At 41.2% G+C, this 24,614-nt stretch overlaps 1 protein-coding gene across 1 annotated transcript in view; it reads left to right on the top strand.

The window, feature by feature from the left end:
* TMED10 (transmembrane p24 trafficking protein 10) overlaps positions 1–24,614 on the top strand; it is a 45,500-nt gene extending 20,886 nt beyond the window's left edge. Inside the window, exons 2-5 of the mRNA XM_019009525.4 lie at positions 3,858–3,969; positions 8,289–8,362; positions 20,208–20,334; positions 21,089–24,614. Coding sequence (XP_018865070.1) covers positions 3,858–3,969; positions 8,289–8,362; positions 20,208–20,334; positions 21,089–21,210 — 435 coding nt within the window. The 3' untranslated portion in view covers positions 21,211–24,614. The remainder of the gene's footprint in view (positions 1–3,857; positions 3,970–8,288; positions 8,363–20,207; positions 20,335–21,088) is intronic.

Below are 24,614 nucleotides of genomic sequence, written 5' to 3'. Positions count from 1 at the left end.
TTTCCTCCCATGGAACACGGGGGAAATAATTCTTGCCAGTAGGGTTATAGTGAGGATTAAATTTAAAATGCTTATAAAGCAGCAACACATTATTTGACACTTAGTAAGTATTCAGTAAATACTAGCTATTAGTAATATGATAATGCCATATTTTTGTTTTATGTTTTTCTGGACCCAGGCCTTCATATTTGCTGTCTCTTCTACCCTGAACTTCTTTACCCCTCTTTCCCTTGATTGAAATTCATCCTTTAGGACTCAGCTCATGTGCTACCCCCTCCTAGATACACTCCCTGACCCTCCATAATCCCATGGCACTTGTGCATACCTCTGGTAGCATGCCTTGCACATTGCAGTGAAGCGCTCTCTCTCTGTTAGCTTCATTGAGGTATAATTGACAAATAAAAATTGTTTATATTCAAGATATATAATGTGATGTTTTGTTATACATACACATTGTGAAGTGAATACCACAAGCTAATTAACATATTTCATCACCCCATACGAATGTCTAACAAATACATTAAAAGTTCCCCAGTATCACTAACCACCAGGGAAATGCAAACCAAAACCACTATGAAGGCATATCATTTCTTATCACTCTCCTCTCCTCATTTAGACTCATAAGCCCTTTGAAGACAGGAACTATCTTACTCATACTTGTATCCCAGTGACCAGCACAGGTCTAGGTATCTTAAATGTTTGATAAATTAGGCCAGGCGTGGTGGCTCACACCTGTAATCCCAGCAGTTTGGAAAAGCCAAGGCAGGCGGATCACTTGAGGTCAGGAGTTGGAGACCAGCCTGGCCAACATGGTGAAACCCCATCTCTACTAAAAACATAAAAATTAGCCGGGCTTGGGGGTGCATGCCTGTAGTCCCAGCTACTTGGGAGGCTGAGGCAGGAGAATCACTTGAATCCGGAAGGCGGAGGTTGCAGTGAGCTGGGATTGCGCCACTGCCCTCCAACCTGAGTGACACAGCGAGACTCCGTCTCAAAAAAAAAAAAAAAAAAAAAAAAAAAGGGCCAGGTGAGATGGCTTACACTTGTAATCCCAGCACTTTCAGAGGCCAAGGCAGGTGGATCACGAGGTCAGGAGATCAAGACCATCCTGGCTAACACGGTGAAACCCCGTCTCTACTAAAAATACAAAAAATTAGCCGGGTGTGGTGGCATGTGCCTGTAATCCCAGCCACTTGGGAGGCTGAGGCAGGAAAATCGCTTGAACCCGGGAGGCAGAGGTTGCAGTAAGCCGAGATCGCATCACTGCACTCCAGCCTGGGTGACAGAGCAAGACTCTGTCTCAAAAATAAATAAATAATAAAAATAAATTTAAAAGTTTGACAAATTAGCAAATGGTGCTGGATGGCAGAAGACAGTTGACTAATACTACTGTTTATTAGGGAATTTAGAAGATATGCCATAAAACTTTTTTTAGTTAATCTGTCATTTCAAATTTATCTAGTAGTGATAACTTTTCTTTAGTTATTATCAATTTTTTCCAAAATAAAATAACTTTATTATTATTTTTGAATATAAGTGATCCAGTGATACATGCCTTTTTTTTTTTTTTTTTTTTTTTTTTGAGACAGAGTCTCGCTGTGTTGCCCAGGCTGGAGTGCAGTGGCACGGTCTCGGCTCACCGCAACTTCTGCCTCCTGGGTTCAAGCGATTATCCTGCCTCAGCCTCCAAAGTAGCTGGGATTACAGGCGCCCAATACCAGTCCTGGCTAATTTTTTTTTTTGTTTTTTGTATTTTTAGTACAGACGGGGTTTCACCATGTTGGCCAGGCTGGTCTCAAACTCCTGACCTCAGGTGATCCACCTGCCTCGGCCTCCCAAAGTGCTGGGATTACAGGTGCGTGAGCCACTGCATCTGGCAGAGCTACCACGCCCGGCTACATGTCATTTTAAAAAAAGGCCAGGTGTGGTGGCTCACGCCTGTAACCCCAGCACTTTGGGAAGCCGAGACGGGTTGGATTATGAGGTCAGGAGATCGAGACCATCCTGGCCAACACGGGGAAACCCTGTCTCTACTAAAAATACAAAAAAATTAGCTGGGCATGGTCATGGGTGCCTGTAGTTCCAGCTACTCGAGAGGCTGAGGCAGGAGAATCACCTGAACCCGGGAGGCGGAGGTTGCAGAGAGCCGAGATCACGCCACTGCACTCCAGCCTGGGGACAGAGTGAGACTCCATTTCAAAAAAAAAAAAAAAAAAGGAAAAAAAAATATAAAGAGAAAGTCTCACCCCTCAGAAATAACTACTGTTATAAAGTACTTTTAAATATATAAGCTTAAATGTGTCCTACTTAATTTTCCTGCTTAAAATTTCCCCTTAAAAGAATTATGTTTTAACAAATAGCATTAGAACATCCAGTTTAATGTAATTAAGCCACTACTTTTGTGTTCCACATTGCAAAGTAGCTTCCAGTCTTAAGTGATGAAATATGCTTTCTACTAAGACAGTGCTCTAGAAATGAAGGCTAAGATCCAGTCTGTTAAATTACCATGGAATTCCCTTGCTTTGTATGTGGCTGTTTACTTAGCAGTATATGCCCTTTATTCTGTGCTGATAGGCCATTCTTTGGTAATAGAGCAGCTTAAGTCTGAAGAACTAAAGCTAAGGATCTAGAAGAAAGGAATAATCATTTATGGAAGCCAAAGATATCTGTTTTTTTTTTAGGATAAATTTCTCTCCTTTTTGTTTTTGTTTTTGTTTTTTTGAGACAGAGTCTTGCTCTGTCACCCAGGCTGCAGTGACATGGCAAGCTTCCCAGTACCTGGGACTATAGGTGCGCACCACCATGCCTGGCTAATTTTTGTATTTTTTGTAGAGATGAGGTTTCGCCATGTTGGTCTTGAACCCTTTTTTTTTTTTTTTTGAGACAGAATCTCACTCTGTCATCTGGGCTGGAGTGCAGTGGTGCAATCTTGGCTCACTGCAACCTCCGCCTCCCAGGTTCAAGCGATTCTCCTGCCTCAGCCTCCTGAGTAGCTGGGACTACAGGCATATGCCACTGCGCCCAGCTGATTTTGGTATTTTTAGTAGAGACGAGGTTTCTCCATGTTGGTTGGCCAGGATGGTCTTGATCTCTTGACCTCGTGATCCATCCGCCTTGGCCTCCCAAAGTGCTGGGATTACAGGCGTGAGCCACCGCGCCCGGCCAGGTCTTGAACTCTTGAGCTCAAGTGATCCTCCTGCCTTGGCGTTCCAAAGTTTGGGATTACAGGCATGAGCCACCATGCCTGGCCAGAAACTTCTTGTTTGTTTCCTGTGTTTTGTTCCCACTCTACCTGGCCATTGACATAATTAACATGAAATTTGCAGGAATAGATCTCCTGGATTGTCTTCTCTATGTATGCTTTTTTTCCTGCTGTCCTTGTGTTGTGTGTCCTAATTTTATTCTCCACCCACACCCCTTCCCTATCAAATTTGTTTTATGGAATAAATGTGTTTTTATATATCTTTGTCCCTCTTGTATAATCTTTTGATAATTGTCTACTTTCATTTTTGTGACACGTTCCTCTATGCGGAATGATACTAGTGAGTTTTTGCCAATAAATGCAATGTATGTAACTTGGAGCATTCGCTAGATTAACTTTTTGGTATGGTAGACATCCCAAAGCAGCAACAGATTTTAGCCCACAGTGTGATTAGGCTATTTGAATGAATGAAATTTGCTGTATTTGGATTTAATCTTCTAATCCAGTTTTTGTCTTTGGGGATGGTTGGAACATAGTCATCATAATGAGAACTATCAATTGTCTTTCATAGATAGTGTCTCTATCTTCCCAGTTTCTGTAAGTTCTCTTCCTGAGTGTTATTTGCTGCCTATTCTTACTACTTTTCTTATTTTAGATCACAGATTCTGCTGGCCATATTCTCTACTCCAAAGAGGATGCAACCAAGGGGAAATTTGCCTTTACCACTGAAGATTATGACATGTTTGAAGTGTGTTTTGAGAGCAAGGGTGAGTAATCAAGAGTGTTTCTCTGGATTAAGAATCTTCTCCAACTCTAGTGCTCCTTAATACAGTCAGCACTTAATATCTAGTTTCATTTGTATTCTTTATTTATTCTGATTTGGAGACCTGTTACCTTGTAGTCTTTGGGGCACCTTTTAAAAGGTCAACTACATGGAATAAAAGATTGAATAGGTGGAACAGAGAGAATTTTTAGGGCAGTAAAAATATTCTGTATGATACTGTAATAGTGGATACATGTCATTATATGGTTGTCCGAACATTACATTTGGAATGTACACCAAGAGTGAATCCTAATGTAAACTGTGGACTTTGGTAGATAGTGATGTGTCCATGTAGGTTCATCATTTGTAACAAATGTACCACTCTGGTGGGAAATGGTGATAATAGGGGAGGCTATGCATATGTAAGGGGAAGGGGGATATGGGAAATCTTTGTGCCTTCCTCTCAGTTTTGTTGTGAACCTAAACCTGCTCTAACAAAGTGAAGTCTTAAAAAAAAGGCTGGGCATGGTGGCTCATGCCTGTAATCCCAGCACTTTGGGAGGCCAAGGCAGGCAGATCACTGAAGGTTAGGAGTTTGAGACCAGTCTGGCCAACATGGTGAAACCCTGTCTCTACTAAAAATACAAAATTAGCTGGGCGTGGTGGCTCGTGCCTGTAACCCTTGCTGCTCAGGAGGCTGAGGCAGGAGAATCACTTAAACCCAGGAGGTGGAGGTTGCAGTGAGCAAGATTGTGTCACTGCACTCCAGCCTGGGTGACAGAGTGAGACTCCATCTCAAAAAAATAAACAACAACAACAAAAAAAACTGGCCGGGCACAGTGACTCACGCTTGTAATCCCAGCAGTTGGGAGGCCGAGGCGGGCGGATCACCTGAGGCCAGGAGTTCGAGACCAGCCTGGCCAACATGGCAAAACCCCATCTCTACTAAAAATACAAAAATTAGCCAGATGTGGTGGTGGCACATGCCTGTAATCCCAGCTACTCGGGAGGCTGAGGCAGGAGAATTGTTTGAACCCAGGAGGCAGAGATTGCAGTGAACCAAGATCGTACCACTGCACTTGCAGCCTGGGTGACAGAGCGAGACTCTGTCTCAAAACAAACAAAAAGGATTGTCTGTTTGCCAGGCAAATGCAGAGAGAAAAATTATGAAGGGTCTTTTTACAAAGGAGACTCTTTAGGGCTATGATGTCAGCTAAGAGGATAGGCTGACAGTTCTATGCAAGAGACTGTATAGTCTAGACTCGACCATTCTGAGAAATGGTGGTTAGGTGATTTTGTTGTGCAAATATTAAGTGTACTTACACAAACCTAGATGTTATAGCCTACTACCCACCTCGGCTATATGGTATAGCCTACTACTGCTCCTAGGCTACAAAGCTGTAAAGCATGTGACTGTACTGAATACTGTAGGCAGTTAGAACACAATGCTATTTGTGTATCTAAACATAGAAAAGATATAGTAAAAATACAGTATTACAATAATCTTATGGGACCACCTTCATATATGCAGTCTGTCCTCGACTGAACTGTCTTCATGCAGTGCATGACTGTACTGTGCTGTGACAATCAGGGAGGTAGTTGGAAGACTCTGTAAGAAAGAAGATATCCTGATCATTTGGACCAGGTGGGGCTGTGAACTGCTTAAGTTTCACAACTTTTTCAATGAGGAAGGAAAAGCAAAAATTTGCTTTACATCTTCCATGGACAATGTCGTAATCAGGATTACACATTGGATTTGGGAGAACAGAACACTCTGGGTGCCACATTTTGTTTTGTTTTGTTTGAAGACTTGTTGTTTTCATGCTCAGAAGACACATGTGACTTGTCTTACTTTGTTCTCAGTCTTACCCTGTGCAGTCTTATTTATATTTCTCTTGCTTTCGAGTTAATCTTTCCAGTCTATCCAAAAGAAGTCCTTTTTTTGTGTGTGTGTGAAACAAGAGTCTTGCTCTGTCACCCAGGCTGGAGTGCAGTGGTGCGATCTTGGCTCACTGCAACTTTACCGGGTTCAAGTGATTCTCATGCCTCAGCCTCCGGAGTAGCTGGAACTACAGGCACGCACCACTGCGCCTGGCTAATTTGTGTATTTTTAGTAGAGATGGGTTTCATCATGTTGGCCAAGCTGGTCTCGAACTCGAACCTCAAGAGATCCACCTGCCTTGGCCTCCCAAAGTGCTGGGATTACAGGCATGAGCCACCGTGCCCATCCCAAAAGAAGTTCTTTACTGTCTTTCAAACATGCCATACTCCGATTTTAATATCTGAGCCTTTGCTCATGCTTTGCCATCTGCCTAGAGTACTTTGCCTAAGTCCTGCCTTTAGGTGTTCCCTTTTTAGTGAAGTCTGTCCACAACTACTGTCTTCTCTCCTCTTCCCTTTGCTCCATATTGGAATTGTCTGAACCAGTTCCTTTGGCTTAAACTTTTACAGTGCTTTGCATTTTCACCATAGTTGTTTTGTGTATATGTCTTAGATCCCAATTGAATTATTTGAAGGCAGGGATTGTATTCTGGCTTAGTCCATTTTGGCTGCTATAACAGAACATCGCAGAGTGGGTAATTGATAAACAGTAGAAATTTGTTTGGTTCATGTCTGGAGTCTGGAAAGTCCAAGATCAAGGGGCCACATCTGGTGAGGGCCTTTTTGCTGTGTCACAATAACATGGCAGAAGGTATCACATGGCAAGAGAATGCACAGGAGAGCAAGAAGGGGCTGAACTCACTTTTATAACAAACCTACTTCTATGATAATGACGTTAAATCTATTGATGAGGGCAGAGCCCCATGACCTAGTCGATTCTTAAAGGTCCTACTTCTCCGCCAGGCACAGTGGCTCATGCCTATAATCCCAGCACTTTGGGAGGCTGAGGCAGGAGGATCGCTTGAGCCCAGGAGTTCCAGATCAGCCTGGACAGTACAGCGAGACCCTGTCTCTACAAAAAATACAAAAATTACCTGGGTGTGGTGGCTCACGCCTGTAGTCCCAGCTGCTTGAGAGACTGAAGTGGGATGATCGCTTGAGCCCAGGAGTTCGAGGCTACAGTGAGCCATGATGGTGCGTGCCACTGCACTCCAGCTTGGAAGACAGAGTAAGAACCTGTCTCAAAAAAATTTTTTTAATTAAATAAATAAATAAAATTAAAGGTTCTACCTCTCAACACTGTTGCATTGGGGATTAAGTTTCCAACACATGAACTTTGAGAGGGGCACATTGAAGCCGTAGCATATCTCTTTAAAATCTCCAGCACAGTTTTAGTACTTAGTGAGTTTTCAATGAGTAGTTATTGAATTGACTTCAGTTCATTTCAGAAAACTTCCAGTGTCTCTCAGGCATCAGAGGGTACAGTACCATTCAGTGTGGCTTATGGTTTCAGGAACCCCAGCACTTCAGTGGCACTGTTTCCCAGAACTTCTAATTTCATGCAGGCAGTTGTAAATTTTATAACTAGGTGAATTCCAGGGGATTGGGGCTGAACAGTTTTCTGGGGCTCCTTGGGTCTTTTCCTTTCTCCTACTTGATGATTTAAGATTAGAATGCTTCTTTGATCCAGCTGAATCAGATTGACTCTTCTAACATGAACTCTATTATAAGAAGCATCCCTGAGATTTGAACACTTAAAGTTGTTTTTTTTTTTTTTTCCTTGAGCTGTTGTAACTCTTTTAAGGGCTTAGTGGGAATAGCTCTATAACATTGTACTCCTACTGAACTAGGCCATACATTGATCAAAATGTTTGAATTAAAGTGGAATATTAGATAAAACTTATATTCTTTTCAGTACTCAGATTTATACTAAGTAAATCCAAGCTTAGCACATATCCAATAATCCTAATTCATCATGGCCTTCCCTCAAAATTTGACAGGGCAACCTTTTCAGATGTGGAACTACGCATTTTCAGCCAAAGTTGTTGCCTACTATCTCTTGATTTATATGCCACTCAATTTCACACTGTTTTGATTTTTGAGTTTTATTTCCCAATTCAATAAGCCTGTGTGGTTTCCCTTCTGTTCTGTTCCTCTGTAGTACCAGTTGCAGTATCTTGTGTCCTTGCCTGCTCAGAGATGTTTGCCAGCAGCATGTTCTTGTTGCTTTCCGGCACCCCACACAGATAGAGGCTTTGTCTGGAATGTTTGTGATTTTAGCCAGAGCCAGGAATTTTCTGCAACTGAGCAGGGGGAGGAGTTGTGGCTGTTTCCCTCTATTGAGAGGGTAGGGGTTCTGGAGAGGGAGGGCGGGTGGGTGGGTTGGTAATTTCCCAGAATTTTAAGTATTTCACACAATGATTCCTTTGATTTCTTTCTCAGGAACAGGGCGGATACCTGACCAACTCGTGATCCTAGACATGAAGCATGGAGTGGAGGCGAAAAATTACGAAGAGGTATGTCCTGCTCTAACAGCCAGAGGAGGCAGCAGTGTGCTATGCTGTGAGGTTTCTGTGACCTCGGCAGGCCAACAGGCTGTGCTTTGCCCAAAGGGCTGTGGTTTCTTAGCAGTCTTGTGACAGCCAGCCATGGTCTTACTGATACAAAAAGTGGTATTAACAGCCTTAGCCGGGCGCGGTGGCTCACTCCTGTAATCCCAGCACTTTGGGAGGCCGAGGCAGGTGGATCGCCTGAGGTCAGGAGTTTGATACCAGCCTGGTCAACATGGTGAAACCACGTCTCTACTAAAAATACAAAAATTAGCCAGGCGTGGTGGCGTGCGCCTGTAATCCCAGCTAGTCTACTCGGGAGGCTGAGGCAGGAGAATTGCTGGAACCTGGGAGGCAGAGGCTGCAGTGAGCTGAGATCATGCCACTGCACTCCAGCCTGGGCGACAGGGCAAGGCTCCATCTCAAAAAAAAAAAAAAAAAACAGCCTTGAAGAATAATTCTGGCTGTGCTGTCAGCCAAAGACTGAACTAACTGTCCCACAGAATGTTGGTTTGATAAAACACTGAAGCATATGGCATTAGTTCTCTTGAACTGTGTGTGTGTGTGTGTGTGTGTGTGTGTGTGTGTGTGTGTGTGTGTAGAGAGAGATATTTTAAATTTTTTAAAGCTGGAATTCAGTTATTTGTTAATGCCCAAGGTTAAGAAAAGTGATTTGTTTTTAATTCCTAAGACTTTTTCCCCAAGACCAACAGTTGTATATCTATCTATCTATCTATCTATCTGGGGCATGGATTCAGTGCTGTTTAGTCTTGAACAACTGTTTTGTCTTTGGGAAATAACAATAGTCAAAGATAGTTTTTAGTTAAAATAATTTCAAACTTTCAAGGAAGAGGGCAGGATGGAGGAAAAAGCTGCAAGAGACTAGGAATGGTGATAATAGAAGTTTGATGCTGATAAGAAGTTATTTATTATAGACTAATAAAAACTGACACTTATTTGGGTGACGGAGATGGAGGTGTACACAGAATGAGGAGAAGGACAACAGCCTTTTTCATCTCTGCGAGACTTTGGGGGCAGCACAAAAGGGTTCTTCAAATGAAGGTCATCTTTGAAAAACCACAAGAACTATTTAAGACTAGATAATTGATCTTTACAGAAAGATAAGAGTATTTTTACCCAACAAAACAGTACGTAAGGGCATGAAGGAGGAGTGGGGTACAGAAAATAGAATGGGCTTTTGAAGAATGCAAACTAAGTAAATGAAGGAAAATTGGTTTAAGTGATTTAGGAAAATTGTCTAGGAATAGTGGAACAGAAGTTGCTCTCTCTTTGGACAGCACTTTGGAAGGGAAATATCCTAAAATGGAAGAAGATTGGAAATGACTGGTTAATTCTGCAACAGGAAGTAGTACAACAGTTGCAGCTCTTTCCTTGTTCAAATCCTCAATTGAATGAAACTAGGTAGCGTTATTTAGAGGCAGTAAATAGGAGCAAGTGATACAGTTGTGAATGGGAGACAGTTTCCGGTAGAGAATTTTCAATTGTTTGTTTCTGTTTCCAGGCTAGTTTAATTTAAATAAATAAAACAAGAAGACCTCTTTATTTGATGAACTTGAGTAAATTGAAAAATTTTTTTAAACCTTCATGATTCAGAAGAATCTTAATTACATTTAAATAAGATTATGTTAAAGTGCTTTTATAAGATATAAAACACTAGGGAGAATGTTCTCATTATTATAAGGTAGAAGAATAGGTAAAATGATTTCCAGTTTGTTGTTACTGCTTCTGTTCCCGAACTGTGGACCATTCTCAATTGAATTTGTACTCTGTGAAATTTTACCTATTGTAATCTTTTTCTCCAACATGATGCCTGTCATTAAGGGTATTTATTTATTTATTTATTGAGATGGAGTCTCGCTCGGTTGCCCAGGCTGGAGTGCAGTGGCGGGATCTCTGCTCGCTGCAAGCTCCGCCTCCCGGGTTCACGCCATTCTCCTGCCTCAGCCTCCCGAGTAGCTGGGACTACAGGCGCCCATCACCACACCCAGCTAATTTTTTGTATTTTTAGTAGAGACGGGGTTTCACCATGTTAGCCAGGATGGTCTCGATCTCCTGACCTCGTGATCTGCCTGTCTTGGCCTCCCAAAGTGCTGGCGGATTACAGGCGTGAGGCACCACGCCCAGCCCAAGGGTATTTATTAAATAACAACACATCAATGCTCTATTAGACAGTAGACATAGCTAGTTCCCCTCAAAAACAGATGACATTATTGTGGGTTTATATAAAGAATGCTTTGGACACAGCTGTCGTATAGCATTTTAGAACCCCTATACCTCCTGGAATTTCCATCATCCTTGGACTTTATAGACATTAGGAAAGGGGCTTTATCTTTCCTGACCTTTTGCTTAACCCAAGAGGGGAATCCCTAGCCCAAAGAAAACCACGGTGCTTCCTTTGCCTGCTTCCTGCTTCAGACGTCTGACATGTCCTAAGCCTGCCTTTACGCATGTAGTTACAACACAGCTCCAAGGTTCTGCTTCTTAACCAAGAAACTCCTCCCCACTACTTTCTTTAACATCTATCCCCACCCTCCTGCCCTTCACCCCTGCTCCCCAGCAGCAGACCAGATTGATGTAGAGGAGGAATGGCTATGACACAGTCCGAAGACCAGCCCTTTCTTCAGTCTGCAGCAAGGTTCCCTTGAACCTTGCTTAGAAATGGCTGTTAGCTGGCAGGGCATGGTGGCTCACACCTGTAATCCCAGCACTTTGGGAGGCCAAGGTGAGTGGATCACCCAAGGTCAGGAGTTGGAAACCAGCCTGGCCAACCTGGCGAAAACCCCATCTCTACTAAAAATACAAAAATTAGCCAGGCATGGTGGCGGGTACCTGTAGTCCCAACTACTCGGGAGGCTGAAGCAAGAGAATCACTTGAACGATTTAATTTCAGGCCCTTGAGATAATGGAGAGGCTTTATCTCCAGAGGATTTGGAATCTTTGGCATCAGCATTAAGATTCGGGAATGTGGCATACTTCTTTAATTTTCATGTCCAACACATCTCTCCCTCATATCTGTGGACTCATAATTCTGAAATCCCATGTGGTCCTGTAAGATTGAATAGTAATTGTACCACACTACCTACCTAAATTGTTATTAATTAATCCATGTGAAATTGCTATGTAACACAATACAAATGTAAGATGATATTATTTGGAAGACAGAATGCTTGTCATACTGTGAAGAAGCATTAAGTCTTGTTGTTTGAATTCTTTAAAGAGAAAGAATGCCTTTGTCCTCAGAAATAAAGCACTTTTGATTTTGATTTCTTGTATTGTATTTTATGAACCTCTGACCACTGTCTCACTTCTGCCCTTCAGAGGGTGTATCTTTGTAGATTCAGGATGTGAACCGAGCCACTTCTTTTTAGTTTGTCATCTGTGAACTAGAGCAGTTGTTTGTAGGGACTTACTGTCTGTGCAGTTGGGAGAATGCAGGCAATTACTGTCCGACAAAGAAGGAGCTATCTGACACATCTTCTAACTCCTGGGCTGTGTGACCCACGAGTAAAATACCGTTTTGCCTAGGCGATTCTATTTGTCTGTCATTTGCTATCAATCTATATTCCAAAAACACAGCTGCCCTGGGTGGAGCAACAGCTGAAGACTTTCCAAAAGTTCTGTTTCTCTGAGTGCTCTCAGGAAGGAGGAACTCTGATTCCATGTACTAGATCCAAAGTCCTTTTTTTTTTTTTTTTTGAGACAGAGTATCACTCAGTCGTTCAGGCTGTAGTGCAGTGGCGTGATCTTAGCTCACTGCAACCTCTGCCTCCCGGGTTCAAACAATTATTCTGCCTCAGCCTCCCGAGTAGCTGGGATTACAAGTGTGCACCACCACACCCAGCTAATTTTTGTATTTTTAGTAGAGACAGGGTTTCACCATGTAGGCCAGGCTGGTCTCGAACTCCTGACCTCAAGTGATCTGGCCACCTCGGCCTCCCAAAGTGCTGGGATTACAGGCATGAGCCACTGTGCCAGCTCTGTTATGTTTATCTTGCTTGTGTTAGACTAGATGGTCTTCACATTTATTGCTGTGCTCCTGGAGTTGGTGGGGGCTGTGGTGGGAGGCATGGAGGCAGCAAACTCCTTTGACTGAATTTGTCTTGTCACAAGAAGCTTCTCTCTTGGATCTTGATGCTCCACCAAGGAAAAGAATTTAGAGATTCCCTAGGGGTTAGATTAACACCTCTGTTTTAAGAAGCAGTTTTTTCAGAGAATTAATACCTTTTCTTGGTACAGTTACATATAACTCTGTGAACTCTTTAGATTCAAATCTTCATTATAATGGAAGATTTGGATATGGTTTTAGAAGAGTTTAATTTTACTGGTATTTTGGAGGTGTTATACAGGAAAAGGCTTTGTAACTTGTAGCTTTTCCAAACAGTACCTACCATGACCAGTAAGAAGGATGTTAATAGATATGGTGGTAGAGAAGGCTTTCTCCTAGGCGACGGGCCTCATGAAAATAGATGCAGGCTGGGCGCGGTGGCTCACACCTGTAATCCCAGCACTTTGGAAGGCTGAGGCAGGTGGATCACCTGAGGTCAGGAGTTCAAGACCAACTTGGCCAACATGGTGAAACCCCGTCTCTACTAAAATACAAAAATTAGCTGGGTGTGGTGGCAGGCGCCTGTAATCCCAGCTACTCGGGAAGCTGAGGCAGGAGAATCATTTGAACCTGGGAGGCAGAGGTTGCAGTGAGCCAAGATCGTGCCACTGCACTCCAGCATGGGTGACAAAGCAAAACTCTATCTCAAAAAAAAAAAAAAAAAAGAAAGAACGAAAATCAATGCAGAGTGCTTTTGGTATATAAGAAACACTTGCTTCAGGGGACCAGCAGCACTTAGCTACTTTGAGAAAGTTGGCTTCTTTGAAGAAGGCATAGAGTGGGCAGAACAGGTCAATTACAAGTGTTTACCAAGTCTCAGGTCTTTACGACTATATAAATTATAAATCATTTTAATTTCCTTGAGTTCAGGAGCCAAACTAGTGTGGAGGGACAGGATAAAAATAAAACAATTTGTGAATATGACAATATATGATTGAGTGTTAACTGTGTGACACAGTAAGTGTTGTAGGGCTTCAGGGAAGACACTGTGGACAGGAGTGCTTGAAGGAGGCTTTCAAGGAGGCTTGAAAGATAGGTCAGATTTGGGTACAGAGAGCATAAATGCTTTTGGAAGTCAGGGATTCTGTTCTCGAATTTTACAACAGAGTTTGGCAGTTTAAATGCTGTGATCACCCTGGGTAGGGAGTTAAGAGACCATGGTACTGTTAATTTTGGTTGGACACCCAAAGGGCTGAGTAACTTTATGGAATCTTTAGTTTCCTCATTTGAAAAATGAGGGACTCACTGCAAAATGAAGCACCTTGTAACTATAACATCCTTTGATTATTTAACAACTACATGCAGCTTGCCAGGGGGATATCACCCCCTATTGGAGAACCTGTGGTGCACATTGTCTTACAGACTTGGCAAAACATACCTCATGCTTCCAGCGATGAAGGAAAGTAGAATAGAATACCAGCCTGCCTTCATGAAACATGTATAATTTGGCATTTTTACAGATAACTCTGAATAGTTCAATCAACTGCTTACAAGAGCAGAACAACAGAAAGTGGGAATTTTGATATTGAGGATTTTTTAGCTTTTTGTACTGTGATATAAAGTCTCAATGCTATTTATTGAATGCTTAGTCCAGAGCAAGTAAAGAGCGTCTTCTTGAGAATACTTACCATGATTTGTTTTAAAATTTTACTCTGTTGCCCTGCAAAAATAATAGCAATGGGAAACCCAGGAAGTTTATTAGTCAAACTTTATTAGTCAAGCAAACAGGACAACTTATATAGATCCTTGTGGCCTAATATAGCTTGTTCATTTCACCTTTGATTCAGGAAAAACTTAGTATACTCATCTGGTTTTCTTTATTAAATTTCTAGTACTTGCAGAATAAACTCACATAGACTTGGATTCTAATGCCAACTGCACCAAGCTGTGATACTTTGGGCAAGTTATTTAATACCTCAGAGCCTTAGTTTCCTCATCTGCAAAACTTAAGGATAAAAATATTCACCTTATAGGGTTACGAGGATTAAATGAGATTACAAAATATACCACATTGTGAGCATATATGAATGGCTCTGATTCATTATACTACCTTTTTCATCCACTTCCCTAATTTAGTCTCAGCCTAACTTTTGAGCCTTTTATTTGCTATTATCCCCTACCCTCCCCAAGCACAAGTGTGTGGCAGTTATGTGTGTACATGCACACATACCCTATAGTCTAGTTTCTAGCACACCAGACTACTTATGTCTAGACTATTCATAGTTACTAAACATGCCTGCACTTTACTCCCTCCGTGTTTTAGTTTACAGGTTCCCCTCAGCCTTGAATGCCCTCTCAAAAGTCCTGCCCAACTTGTGAGACCCAGCTCACCCACTTCCTGTTAAGCTTCACTTTGTCCTCCCAACTAGAACTGTTTTTAATGTGTATTTTTTGTTATAGAAGTTGCTACATAAAGCCATATATTATGGTTATAACTTACTATGTAAGCTGTGAGAGCTTAAGATCATAACTTACCTTGGTACCTTGCACATAATAAGAACTCAGAAAAAAACGTTAAGGCCTTAAAATGTTTTAAAAAAATCAAGAAACTTTTTTACATTTGTTTTAAGCTGGTAATAAAAGTCTATTGTTATATATTCTTGCAATAAAGTTTTTTTTTCTTTATTATTATTACTACTTTGTAATAGAGATGGGGTCTTGCTGTGTTGCCCAGCCTGCTCTCCAGCAATCCACCTGCCTTGGCTTCCCAAAGTGCTGGTATTACTGGCATGAGCCACTGTGCCCAGCCTGCAGTGAAGGTTTTTTGTTTTTTGTTTTTTGTTTTAAACCACTGACTACTACTACTTCTTCATTTATTTATTTTTTTTGAGACAGAGTCCACCCAGCCCAGGCTGGAGTGCAGCGGTGCCATCTCAGCTCACTGCAACCTCTGCCTCCCAGGTTCAAAGGATTCTTGTGCCTCAGCCTCCTGAGTAGCTGGGACTACAGGCATGCGCCACCATGCCCAGCTAATTTTTGTAATTTTAATAAAGACTGGGTTTCACCATGTTGGCCAGGCTGGTCTCAAACTCCTGGTCTCAAGTGATCCATCCGCTTCAGCCTCCCAAAGTGCTGAGATTACAGGCGTCAGCCACCACACCTGGCTAATTTTTTTTCTTTTGTAAAAATAAACAGGCCAGGCGCAGTGGCTCACGCCTGTAATCCCAGCACTTTGGGAGGCCGAGGAGGGCGGATCATGAGGTCACAAGTTCGAGACCAGCCTGACCAACATGGTGAAACCCTGTCTCTACTAAAAATACAAAAATTAGCTGGGCGTGGTGGCACATGCCTGTAATCCCAGCTACTTGGGAGGCTGAGGCAGGAGAATCTGGGTGACAGAGCAAGACTCCATCTCAAAAAGAATAAACAACAGAAATTTATTTCTCATAGTTCTGGAGTCTAGGAAGTTCAAGATCAGGGTGCCAGTGTGGTCAGGTTCTGGTGAGGGTCCTCTTCTGAATGCATACTGCCTCCTCACTGTGTTCTCACATGGAGGAAGGCGGAATTACTTTCCTTAATAGCATTTAATTGTTAAGTCCGTCAGATTTTGGTGGTTTGAAAAGATCTTTGTTCTTTGATTTCCTCCAAATATTATTTGGATTTCTAGGTTTAGATTCAACATAGAAATATATCCATGATTGTTGTTTTTTACTATTGAGTATCCATGGTGTACTAGGTGTTTGGAATGGCAAGCTAGATTTCAGTACTGTTTTAGTCTCTTGAGATTTCTTTAAGATTTCTAGATTTTAAATTAGTATCATGAGTGAAAGTAATTATTAGGCAAAAATGGCTTCTAGGAAATGAGACCAAAATGAGACCTTCATCCCACTAATGAAGGTCTGAAAATAATTTTCTGGATGAAAGATGGGATTCAATAGATTTTTTTTTTTTTTGAGTCGGAGTCTCAGTTTGTCTCCCAGGATGGAGTATAGTGGCATGATCTTGGCTCACTGCAGCCTTGACCTCCCAGGCTCAAGTGATCCTCCTGCCTCAGCCTCTCGAAGTATTGGGATAACAGGTGTGAGCCACCACGCTTGGCCTCAGCAGAGATTTTGTTGAGGAAATAAAATCAACTTTGAAGATAGGAATTTGACTGTTTGGTTATGAATAGAGGTGTAGAGTCTGAAGTAGCACCTGTACTAGAAAAGGGGTTGGGAATTGAATGATTAACTAAACAATGTGGAATACTAGCTGTGTGGAATGCTATGCAGCAGTTAAGAAGAATAAGATGAATTGATAAGCACTGACATTTTTGGAAAGATCTTACTAAATGGAAAAAAGCTATAGAACAATGTGTGTAGTATGCCATTTATAAATATATTTTAAGTTATATTTTTCTGTGTACCTTTACATACAAAAGCATAGTGTCTCAGAAGAAAAGGTGTGGAAAGATAATACATCAAGTTTATAAGCGTCTTTACCTCTGGAAAGCAATGTGGGAATTGAGGAACCATGAAGGTAGACTTTTGGTTTATATTCTCTTTGCTTCTGGATAGTTTAAATTTGTAGCCAAAGAATATATTTATGTGTTGGTTGTACAACTAAAAAATAAGTTTTATTACTGGAAAGGGATTGGGAACAGTTTGTGGGGGGCTGTAATCTACAAAAGCCATCTTCAGTACCAGGTTTAATTCCATCATTGTTTTTCGGGTTTTAGGTCTCTGGACTATTGTCCTTTAACAACAACAACAACAAAAAAAAAAAAAAAAAAAAAGAAGCAAAGGCTGTGGGATTCAGTAGGCTTTAAAGTAATTTTTTTTTTTTAATATCATTTTCAGCTGGCAGAGGCACAGCCATAGTTTCACTTCCAGTTTCTTTTGCAAGTTTCTATTTAGGGAACTTTAAATAATTTATCTCTAAGAAGTATCATGCCATTTCCTTTATACTGTCTCATTTAGGAAGCTCTGAGTGGGGAAGTATAGAGCAGGAGGGAAGATGTTAGACTAAGGTTCAGCTTGTATAGCTCCTGTATTTTTCTTGGGGAATTTTTTTTTGTTCTGCAGCTCTATATGAGATCAATGAACAGATATATGTTCTCAGTTAATGACAAAACCTGGCATTTGGCCATTCACTTAGGAAAGTTAGCTCTGTGCATTAACTATTGGTTAAATCTTACACCCAGAAGCTGTTCTGCAGTTACCAGTCACACCGTTAACTCTAGCCAACATTTTACAAACGCAAGAAAATGTGCATCTGGTGAGAGAAAACTGTAGGTGTATCATCGCAAGTCTATCACCATATTTTTATGGACCTTAAATATAAACTCAATTTTTACATCCCAATTTTAACAGCAGTTTGTTTTATTTTAAATAACTTTTGTTCATCACACATTTAGTGAAGAATATAATAAGAAAACATAAAATAAATGCCTCCTATTCATCCCTTGTTAACTGCTGTTAACATTTCACAAAGAGAAAGAACAAGGACAATGAATTGAACAAAGGAGAGAAAAAAAAGTGGGCCATAGGGAATGTACAGTAAATAGAGAGTAAAGAAGCAGATATATAAACAGAATTATTAAGGCCAGGTGCAGTGGCTCACGCCTGTAATCCCAGCACTTTGGGAGGTCGAGGTGGATGGATCACCTGAGGTCAGGAGTTCAAGACCAGCCTGGCCAACGTGGTGAAATCTCATCTCTACTGAACATATAAAAATTAGCTGGGTGTGGTGGCACACACCTGTAATCCCAGCTACTCGGGAGGCTGAGGTGGGAGGATTTTTTTGAACCTGGGAGGCAGAGGTTGCAGTGAGAGGTTACAGTTACAGTGACAGTGAGTTACAGAGGTTACAGTTGCAGTGAGCCACTGTACTCCAGCCTGGGCAACAGAGTGAGACTCCATCCTTAAAAAAAAAAAAAAAAAGAAAGAAAGAAACAGAAAATTTTTCTTTTTTTTTTGAGATGGAGTCTCGCTCTGTCACCCATCCTGGAGTGCAGTGGCACAATCTCAGCTCACTGCAAGCTCCGCCTCCTGGGTTCACGCCATTCTCCTGCCGCAGCCTCCCGAGTAGCTGGGACTACAGGCGCCCGCCACCACGCCCAGCTAATTTTTTTTTTATTTTTAGTAGAGACGGGGTTTCACCGTGTTAGCCAGGATGGTCTCGATCTCCTGACCTCGTGTTCCACCCACCTCGGCCTCCCAAAGTGCTGGGATTACAGGTGTGAGCCACCGCACCCGGCCAGAAACAGAATTATTAAAGAATTCTCTATGTGGAAACTTTAAGAGCAACTGGTATGTAAAAGTTTTAAGATCTGGAAAGCTGGCCGGGCATGGTGGATCACGCCTGTAATCTCAGCACTTTGGGAGGCCGAGGCAGGTGGATCATGAGGTCAAGAGATGGAGACCATCCTGACCAACATGGTGAAACCCCATCTCGACTAAAAATACAAAAAATTAGCTGGGTGTGGTGGCGCACGCCTGTAGTCCCAGCTACTTAGGATGCTGAGGCAGGAGAATCACTTGAACCCGGGAGGCAGAGGTTGCAGTGAGCCAAAACCACACCACTGCACTCTAGCCTGGCAAGAGTGAGACTCCATCTCCAAAAAAAAAAAAAAAAAAGATCTGGAAAGCTCTGGTGGTGTATCTCATTTTAAAGCAAAGCATAATCTAAGACTGATAAGAAAAAAACAATAATGACATCTTTGCTGGTGTGATAGATGCCTCTAGTTATTAGATACTCTTAAGAGTTTTCTTAGGGGTCTAACTTGAGAGCAGAAGACAGTTAATTTCTTTCTCACATCCTTCATTCCTCAGCATACAGGGAATTCCTTGAAGATTTCTTTTGATAACTGGCTTTGTCATTCTAAAAGAAAAAAATACATAAAAAATTCAGTGCAGTTTTCTCACATCTGAGCTCTGATATTAAACCTTAAAGTTGTTGTAGGATTTATATGAACCAGAATTCTCTAATTGTGTATTTTGAATTATTACTTTAATGCTGTAACAACACATGCTCACATTCCTATGTACTGTCAAAGGTTTAATGAATTTAGTGGTTTTTCTTCTAAAACCAGGTTTGACCTAATATGACTCCCACATTTACTGTATTAACAATAGTTTACTTCTTAGACATGAGTGGAAGTGCAAAGTAAAGTGCTTTACTAAAGTCAAAAATCAGCTGGGCATGGTGGCTCACACTTGTAGTCCCAACACTTTGGGAGGCCAAGGCGGACAGATTGCTTGAGCTTAGGAGTTTGAGACCAGCCTGGGCAACATGGCAAAACCCCATCTCTAGAAAAAGTATAAAAATTAGCTGGGTGTGGCAGTGCATGACTGTGGTCCCAGCTACTTGGGATGCTGAGGCAAGAGGATTGCCTGAGCCCAGGAGGTCGAGCCTGCAGTGAGCCAAGACTGTGCCACTGCACTCCAGCCTGGGCAACAGAGTAAAACCCTGTCTCAAAAAAAAAGTAAAAAATCTTGAGACAATAGTATATCTTACTTTATAGCCTATGGTTATTATATTACTTCTAAGATTTTAGTCAAAATTAAAGTATCAAAAAAGGTCTGAAATGGAAAGATATAGTCTATAGGGAAAGAAAGAAGCCCAAATTTTAAAATATGTTAGGATGATTGATAGGAGAGAATTTAAATCTGGTGAAACTTTAAAAAAGACTCCTCTGTTGCCTTCTTTATGTTCTTGACTGAAGCGATGTTTTCAGAGAGCTGAAAATATTCCATTCTTTTCCAGATTGCAAAAGTTGAGAAGCTCAAACCATTAGAAGTAGAGCTGCGACGCCTAGAAGACCTTTCAGAATCTATTGTTAATGATTTTGCCTACATGAAGAAGAGAGAAGAGGAGATGCGTGATACCAACGGTGAGGGGGAAGGCGACTCTTACTTCTTAAGTGACCCATAAATGAGACAGTCTCCAAACTTTCAATTCTGGTGTACCCTTTTCTCAGTTTTGCCAAGGTGGGTATATGGAGGGGAAATTGCTTGCTTCGCTGTTGTTGCTGCTAAAGGTAAATGAGCCTTGTTAGATTTTCAAGAGAGTAGAAACTCCTACTGTGATAGGCAGGTGACAGCATCCTCAATTAGTCTATACCCACATCAAACTGATAGCACCAATCTTTGTAATTTTCAACATTTATATATAGGATAATGAACTTTTATTTTTATTTATTTACTTATTTTTGAGATGGAGTCTCGCTCTGTCGCTCAGGCTGGAGTACGGTGGTGCGATCTCGGCTCACTGCAACCTCCGCCTCCTGGGTTCAAGCAATTCTCCTGCCTCAGCCTCCCAAGTAGCTGGGACTATAGGCGCAAGCCACCATGCCTGGCTAATTTTTCATATTTTTAGTAGAGACAGAGTTAGCCAGGATGGTCTCGATCTCCTGACTTCATGATCTGCCTGCCTCAGCCTCCCAGAGTGCTGGGATTACAGGCTGGGATTACACCACGCCCAGCCAGGATAATGAACTTAAAAAAAAAAATTATCTGAAATCCTACTGTTAGACCTAGGGACAGAGTGAAGTTAATTAATTGCCTTTACCCGCCTCCCCTGCCATTGTTTAGCCAGCTGAGGAGGCTCACTTCATTATGTTTACAATGCTTTTGTTTTTTTTTTAGAGTCAACAAACACTCGGGTCCTATACTTCAGCATCTTTTCAATGTTCTGTCTCATTGGACTAGCTACCTGGCAGGTCTTCTACCTGCGACGCTTCTTCAAGGCCAAGAAATTGATTGAGTAATGAATGAGGCCTATTCTCCTCCCACCTTGTACCTCAGCCAGCAGAACATCGCTGGGACGTGCCTGGCCTAAGGCATCCTACCAACAGCACCATCAAGGCACGTTGGAGCTTTCTTGCCAGAACTGATCTCTTTTGGTGTGGGAGGACATGGGGTACCACCTACATCCAACAAGTCAATGAGGGACTTCTTTTTAATTTGGTAGGATTTTGACTGGTTTTGCAAGAATAGGTCTAAGAGTCACCTATGACAAAAAATAGGGGTTACCTAGATAATGCCAAAGTCAGCATTTGTCCTGGGTTCCCTTGTGTGATCTGTTTGGACTATGTTTTCTTTTCTTCTCCCACTTGCTCAGCAGCTTGGGCTTCCATTCTAGTTCTTTTACCAAGATTTTTGTGTGACCATGTTGACTTCATTTGGATTGCCCTTTCAATTTCCTTGTGAAAACACCCTTAACTTTCTCTTTACCCTTAGCTGAAATGTTTACGTAGCTTCTGGTGATATCTTTTCATGATTTTATGTCTCTTAAAATGGTGATGGATGTGACACCTCATAAAAGTGAGCTTTGAACTGTAGATAACTCTTAAAGAAAATGTCATTTTAGACAATTAAAATATTTGTGCTCAACTGCTTGAACTTTTTTCGTGTATGTGTATTTAATTCTATGCAATATTATCACATGTGTAGATTCATGTGACCACCATCACAAGAGACAGAACAGTTCTGTCACATGGATCCCTTGCACTGCCCTTTTACAGCTGCAGCCACATCCCTTTCTTATACCCTCACCCCAACCTGTGGCTACCACTGTTCTGTCCTCCATCTCTGTAATTTTGTCATTTCAAGAATGTTATATGAATGGAATCATACAGAATGTAATCTTACGAGGCTGACCTTTTTTCATTCAGCATAATTCCCTTGAAATCCATCCAAGTTGTTGCATGTATGAATAGTTTCTTCCTTTTTTTCTTTTAAAAATGTTTTGTATATTTAGGGGGTATAAGTACAGATTTCTTACATGCATATATTGCATCGTGGTGAAGTCTGGGCAATTCCTTTTGATTGCTGAGTAGTATTCCATGGTATGGATGTACCACAGTTTGCTTAACCATTCACCCACTAAAGGACATAAGAGTTGTTTTCAGTTTTTTGCCCTAATAAAGCTGCTGTGAACATTCATGTACAGGTTTTTATGTGAACATACATTTTCATTTTCTGGGATAAATGCTCAAAAGGGCAACTGTTGGGTTGTATGGTAAACACATATATTTTTGTAAGAAACTACCCTACTCTTTTTCCAGAGTGGCTCTACTTTTTACATACAGCCACTCATACAATTCAGACAGCAATGTATGATTGATCCAGTTTCTTCACATCCTCACCAGTGTTTGGTATTACTACTATTTTTTATCTTAACCATTCACATAGATGTGTGTAATGATACCACATGTGGTTTTAATTTGCATTTCCAATGGCTAATGATGTTGAGTATCTTTTCGTGTGCTAATTTGCCATCTATATATCCTCTTCGGTGAAGTGTCTTCATGTCTTTTGTCTATTTTCTGTTTAGGTCATTTGTTCTTTTTACTATTGAGTTTTGAGAGTTTTTTATATATCCTAGATAAAATTCCTCTGTTAGATATGTGGTTGCTTGAATTTTTAACATAACTTCTACCAAGGAAAAATAAGTAAAATTTCCAACCCTTGCATGGCCAGTCACTTACTTAATTCCTGTCCTTCAGTGTTCCATCTAGAGAATTAAGAGGTATGATGTATAAAATAGACATCGAGGGCCATTAAGAGAGTAAATACTTAAAAATACATGTTATGAAAGCAAAGCCAATAATCACTGTAGGAGTATGAGGTGCCTAAGGGCCAAAACTAATGTAAATAAGAGAAAATGTGGATATAAATGACCATTGTTTATAAACAGTTATGAAAAATGCTGTGACTTGAAATCTTTCCCACATCTCCCAAGAAAGTAGGTAGGAGTTTATCCTTTCTGTAATCTCTTTTTAACCCTGCTATTACAGGGCTTGTTTAACCACAGTGGCAAGAATTACATGTATCTTACAGTAAAGAAACAGAATACTGGAATTGTTAGAGAACCCTGATGTGTTGACCTGGATAAAGTACAAAGGTGGAAGAGGGAATGAGTTATGCTGTTAAAATCTCAGGCTATTCTGTTAATGTTCCTGCTACTATGAACCCAAACTTTTTTTTTCCTCCTTTTGACTCCTTGTGTCTTCCTCTCCTGTGGCATAAAAGTAGTTCTGTCGTTAACTTGTACAACATTGCCATCTGCTGTTGAGAATTGGTAGGTACTGCTTCTGAGAACCTGGCTGCAGATCCTTAGCATAGGCAGCAAATGTTGAGAAAGTCTATCTGTAGTATTACATATACTAAGTTACAGAGGATGCATCCAAGTAGAGAAAATAATATGTGGGTTAAGATACATCCTTAAACTTTTTTTTTGGGGGGGGGGGGGGGACGGAGTCTTGCTGCAACGCCCAGGCTGGAGTGCAATGGCACTATCTCAGCTCGCTGCAACCTTCACCTCCTGGGTTCAAGCAATTCTCCTGCCTCAGCCTCCTGAGTAGCTGGGAATATAGGTGCACACCACCATGCCTGGCTAATTTTTGTATTTTCAGTAGAAGCAGAGTTTCACCATATTGGCCAGGTTGGTCTCGAACTCCTGACCTCAAGTGATCTGCCTGCCTCAGCCTCCCAAAGTGCTGGGATTACACGCGTGAGCCACCACGCCCAGCCTCCATCTTTAAACTTTTAAATGTGAAATTTCTATCATGTACCGTTAGCCTAACAAGATTTTCTTTCCTATTTCTGACTGGTGCCTTTCCCCTTTTTAGGAGCAACGAAAGCTACTCTCTTAGTTATGTTCTTCTGATGTGACAAAATGTCAAGAAGATAGGAGAAGAGAATATTTTATTTCGTTGATGCTTTTGTTCCCAAGTGTGACCCTAAACTTAAGCTTTGTAGGAGTTGACATTCTTTCATGTCCCTTCCCTTTACTCATGCCGAAACTATCAACTGGGACATTTTGTGCTTTTGGTTTAAAAGTTAATTGATATTATACTTTGGTTTTATCTAAAAAGTAAAAGTATTTGCCTTTGACAAAAGACTGATACAAGAGCAAATAAGCTTTAAAATTGGGTGTTATGTGCTTTCCTCCATTTTTGAGCATATTATCCAAAATGGTCTGTATAATATAAATGAGAATGATGCAGTTTAAGTAAGCCTTGTTATACCATTGTCATGGACCCCTGTCATAAAGCCATTTCTTGGTTTGTTTGGGAAAGAGGCATATGGGATTTATACAGATTCACTTGTAAATGTTGGATTGGGGATTTTTGTGTAAATTTTCTCAAATAAAGGCTAGCAGAAACCA

This window comes from Gorilla gorilla, chromosome 15, assembly GCF_029281585.2.
Source record: "Gorilla gorilla gorilla isolate KB3781 chromosome 15, NHGRI_mGorGor1-v2.1_pri, whole genome shotgun sequence".
Lineage (NCBI taxonomy): Eukaryota > Metazoa > Chordata > Mammalia > Primates > Hominidae > Gorilla > Gorilla gorilla.
Note: the sequence above shows the minus strand (reverse complement) of the source record. Positions and strands in the feature narration are given on the sequence as shown.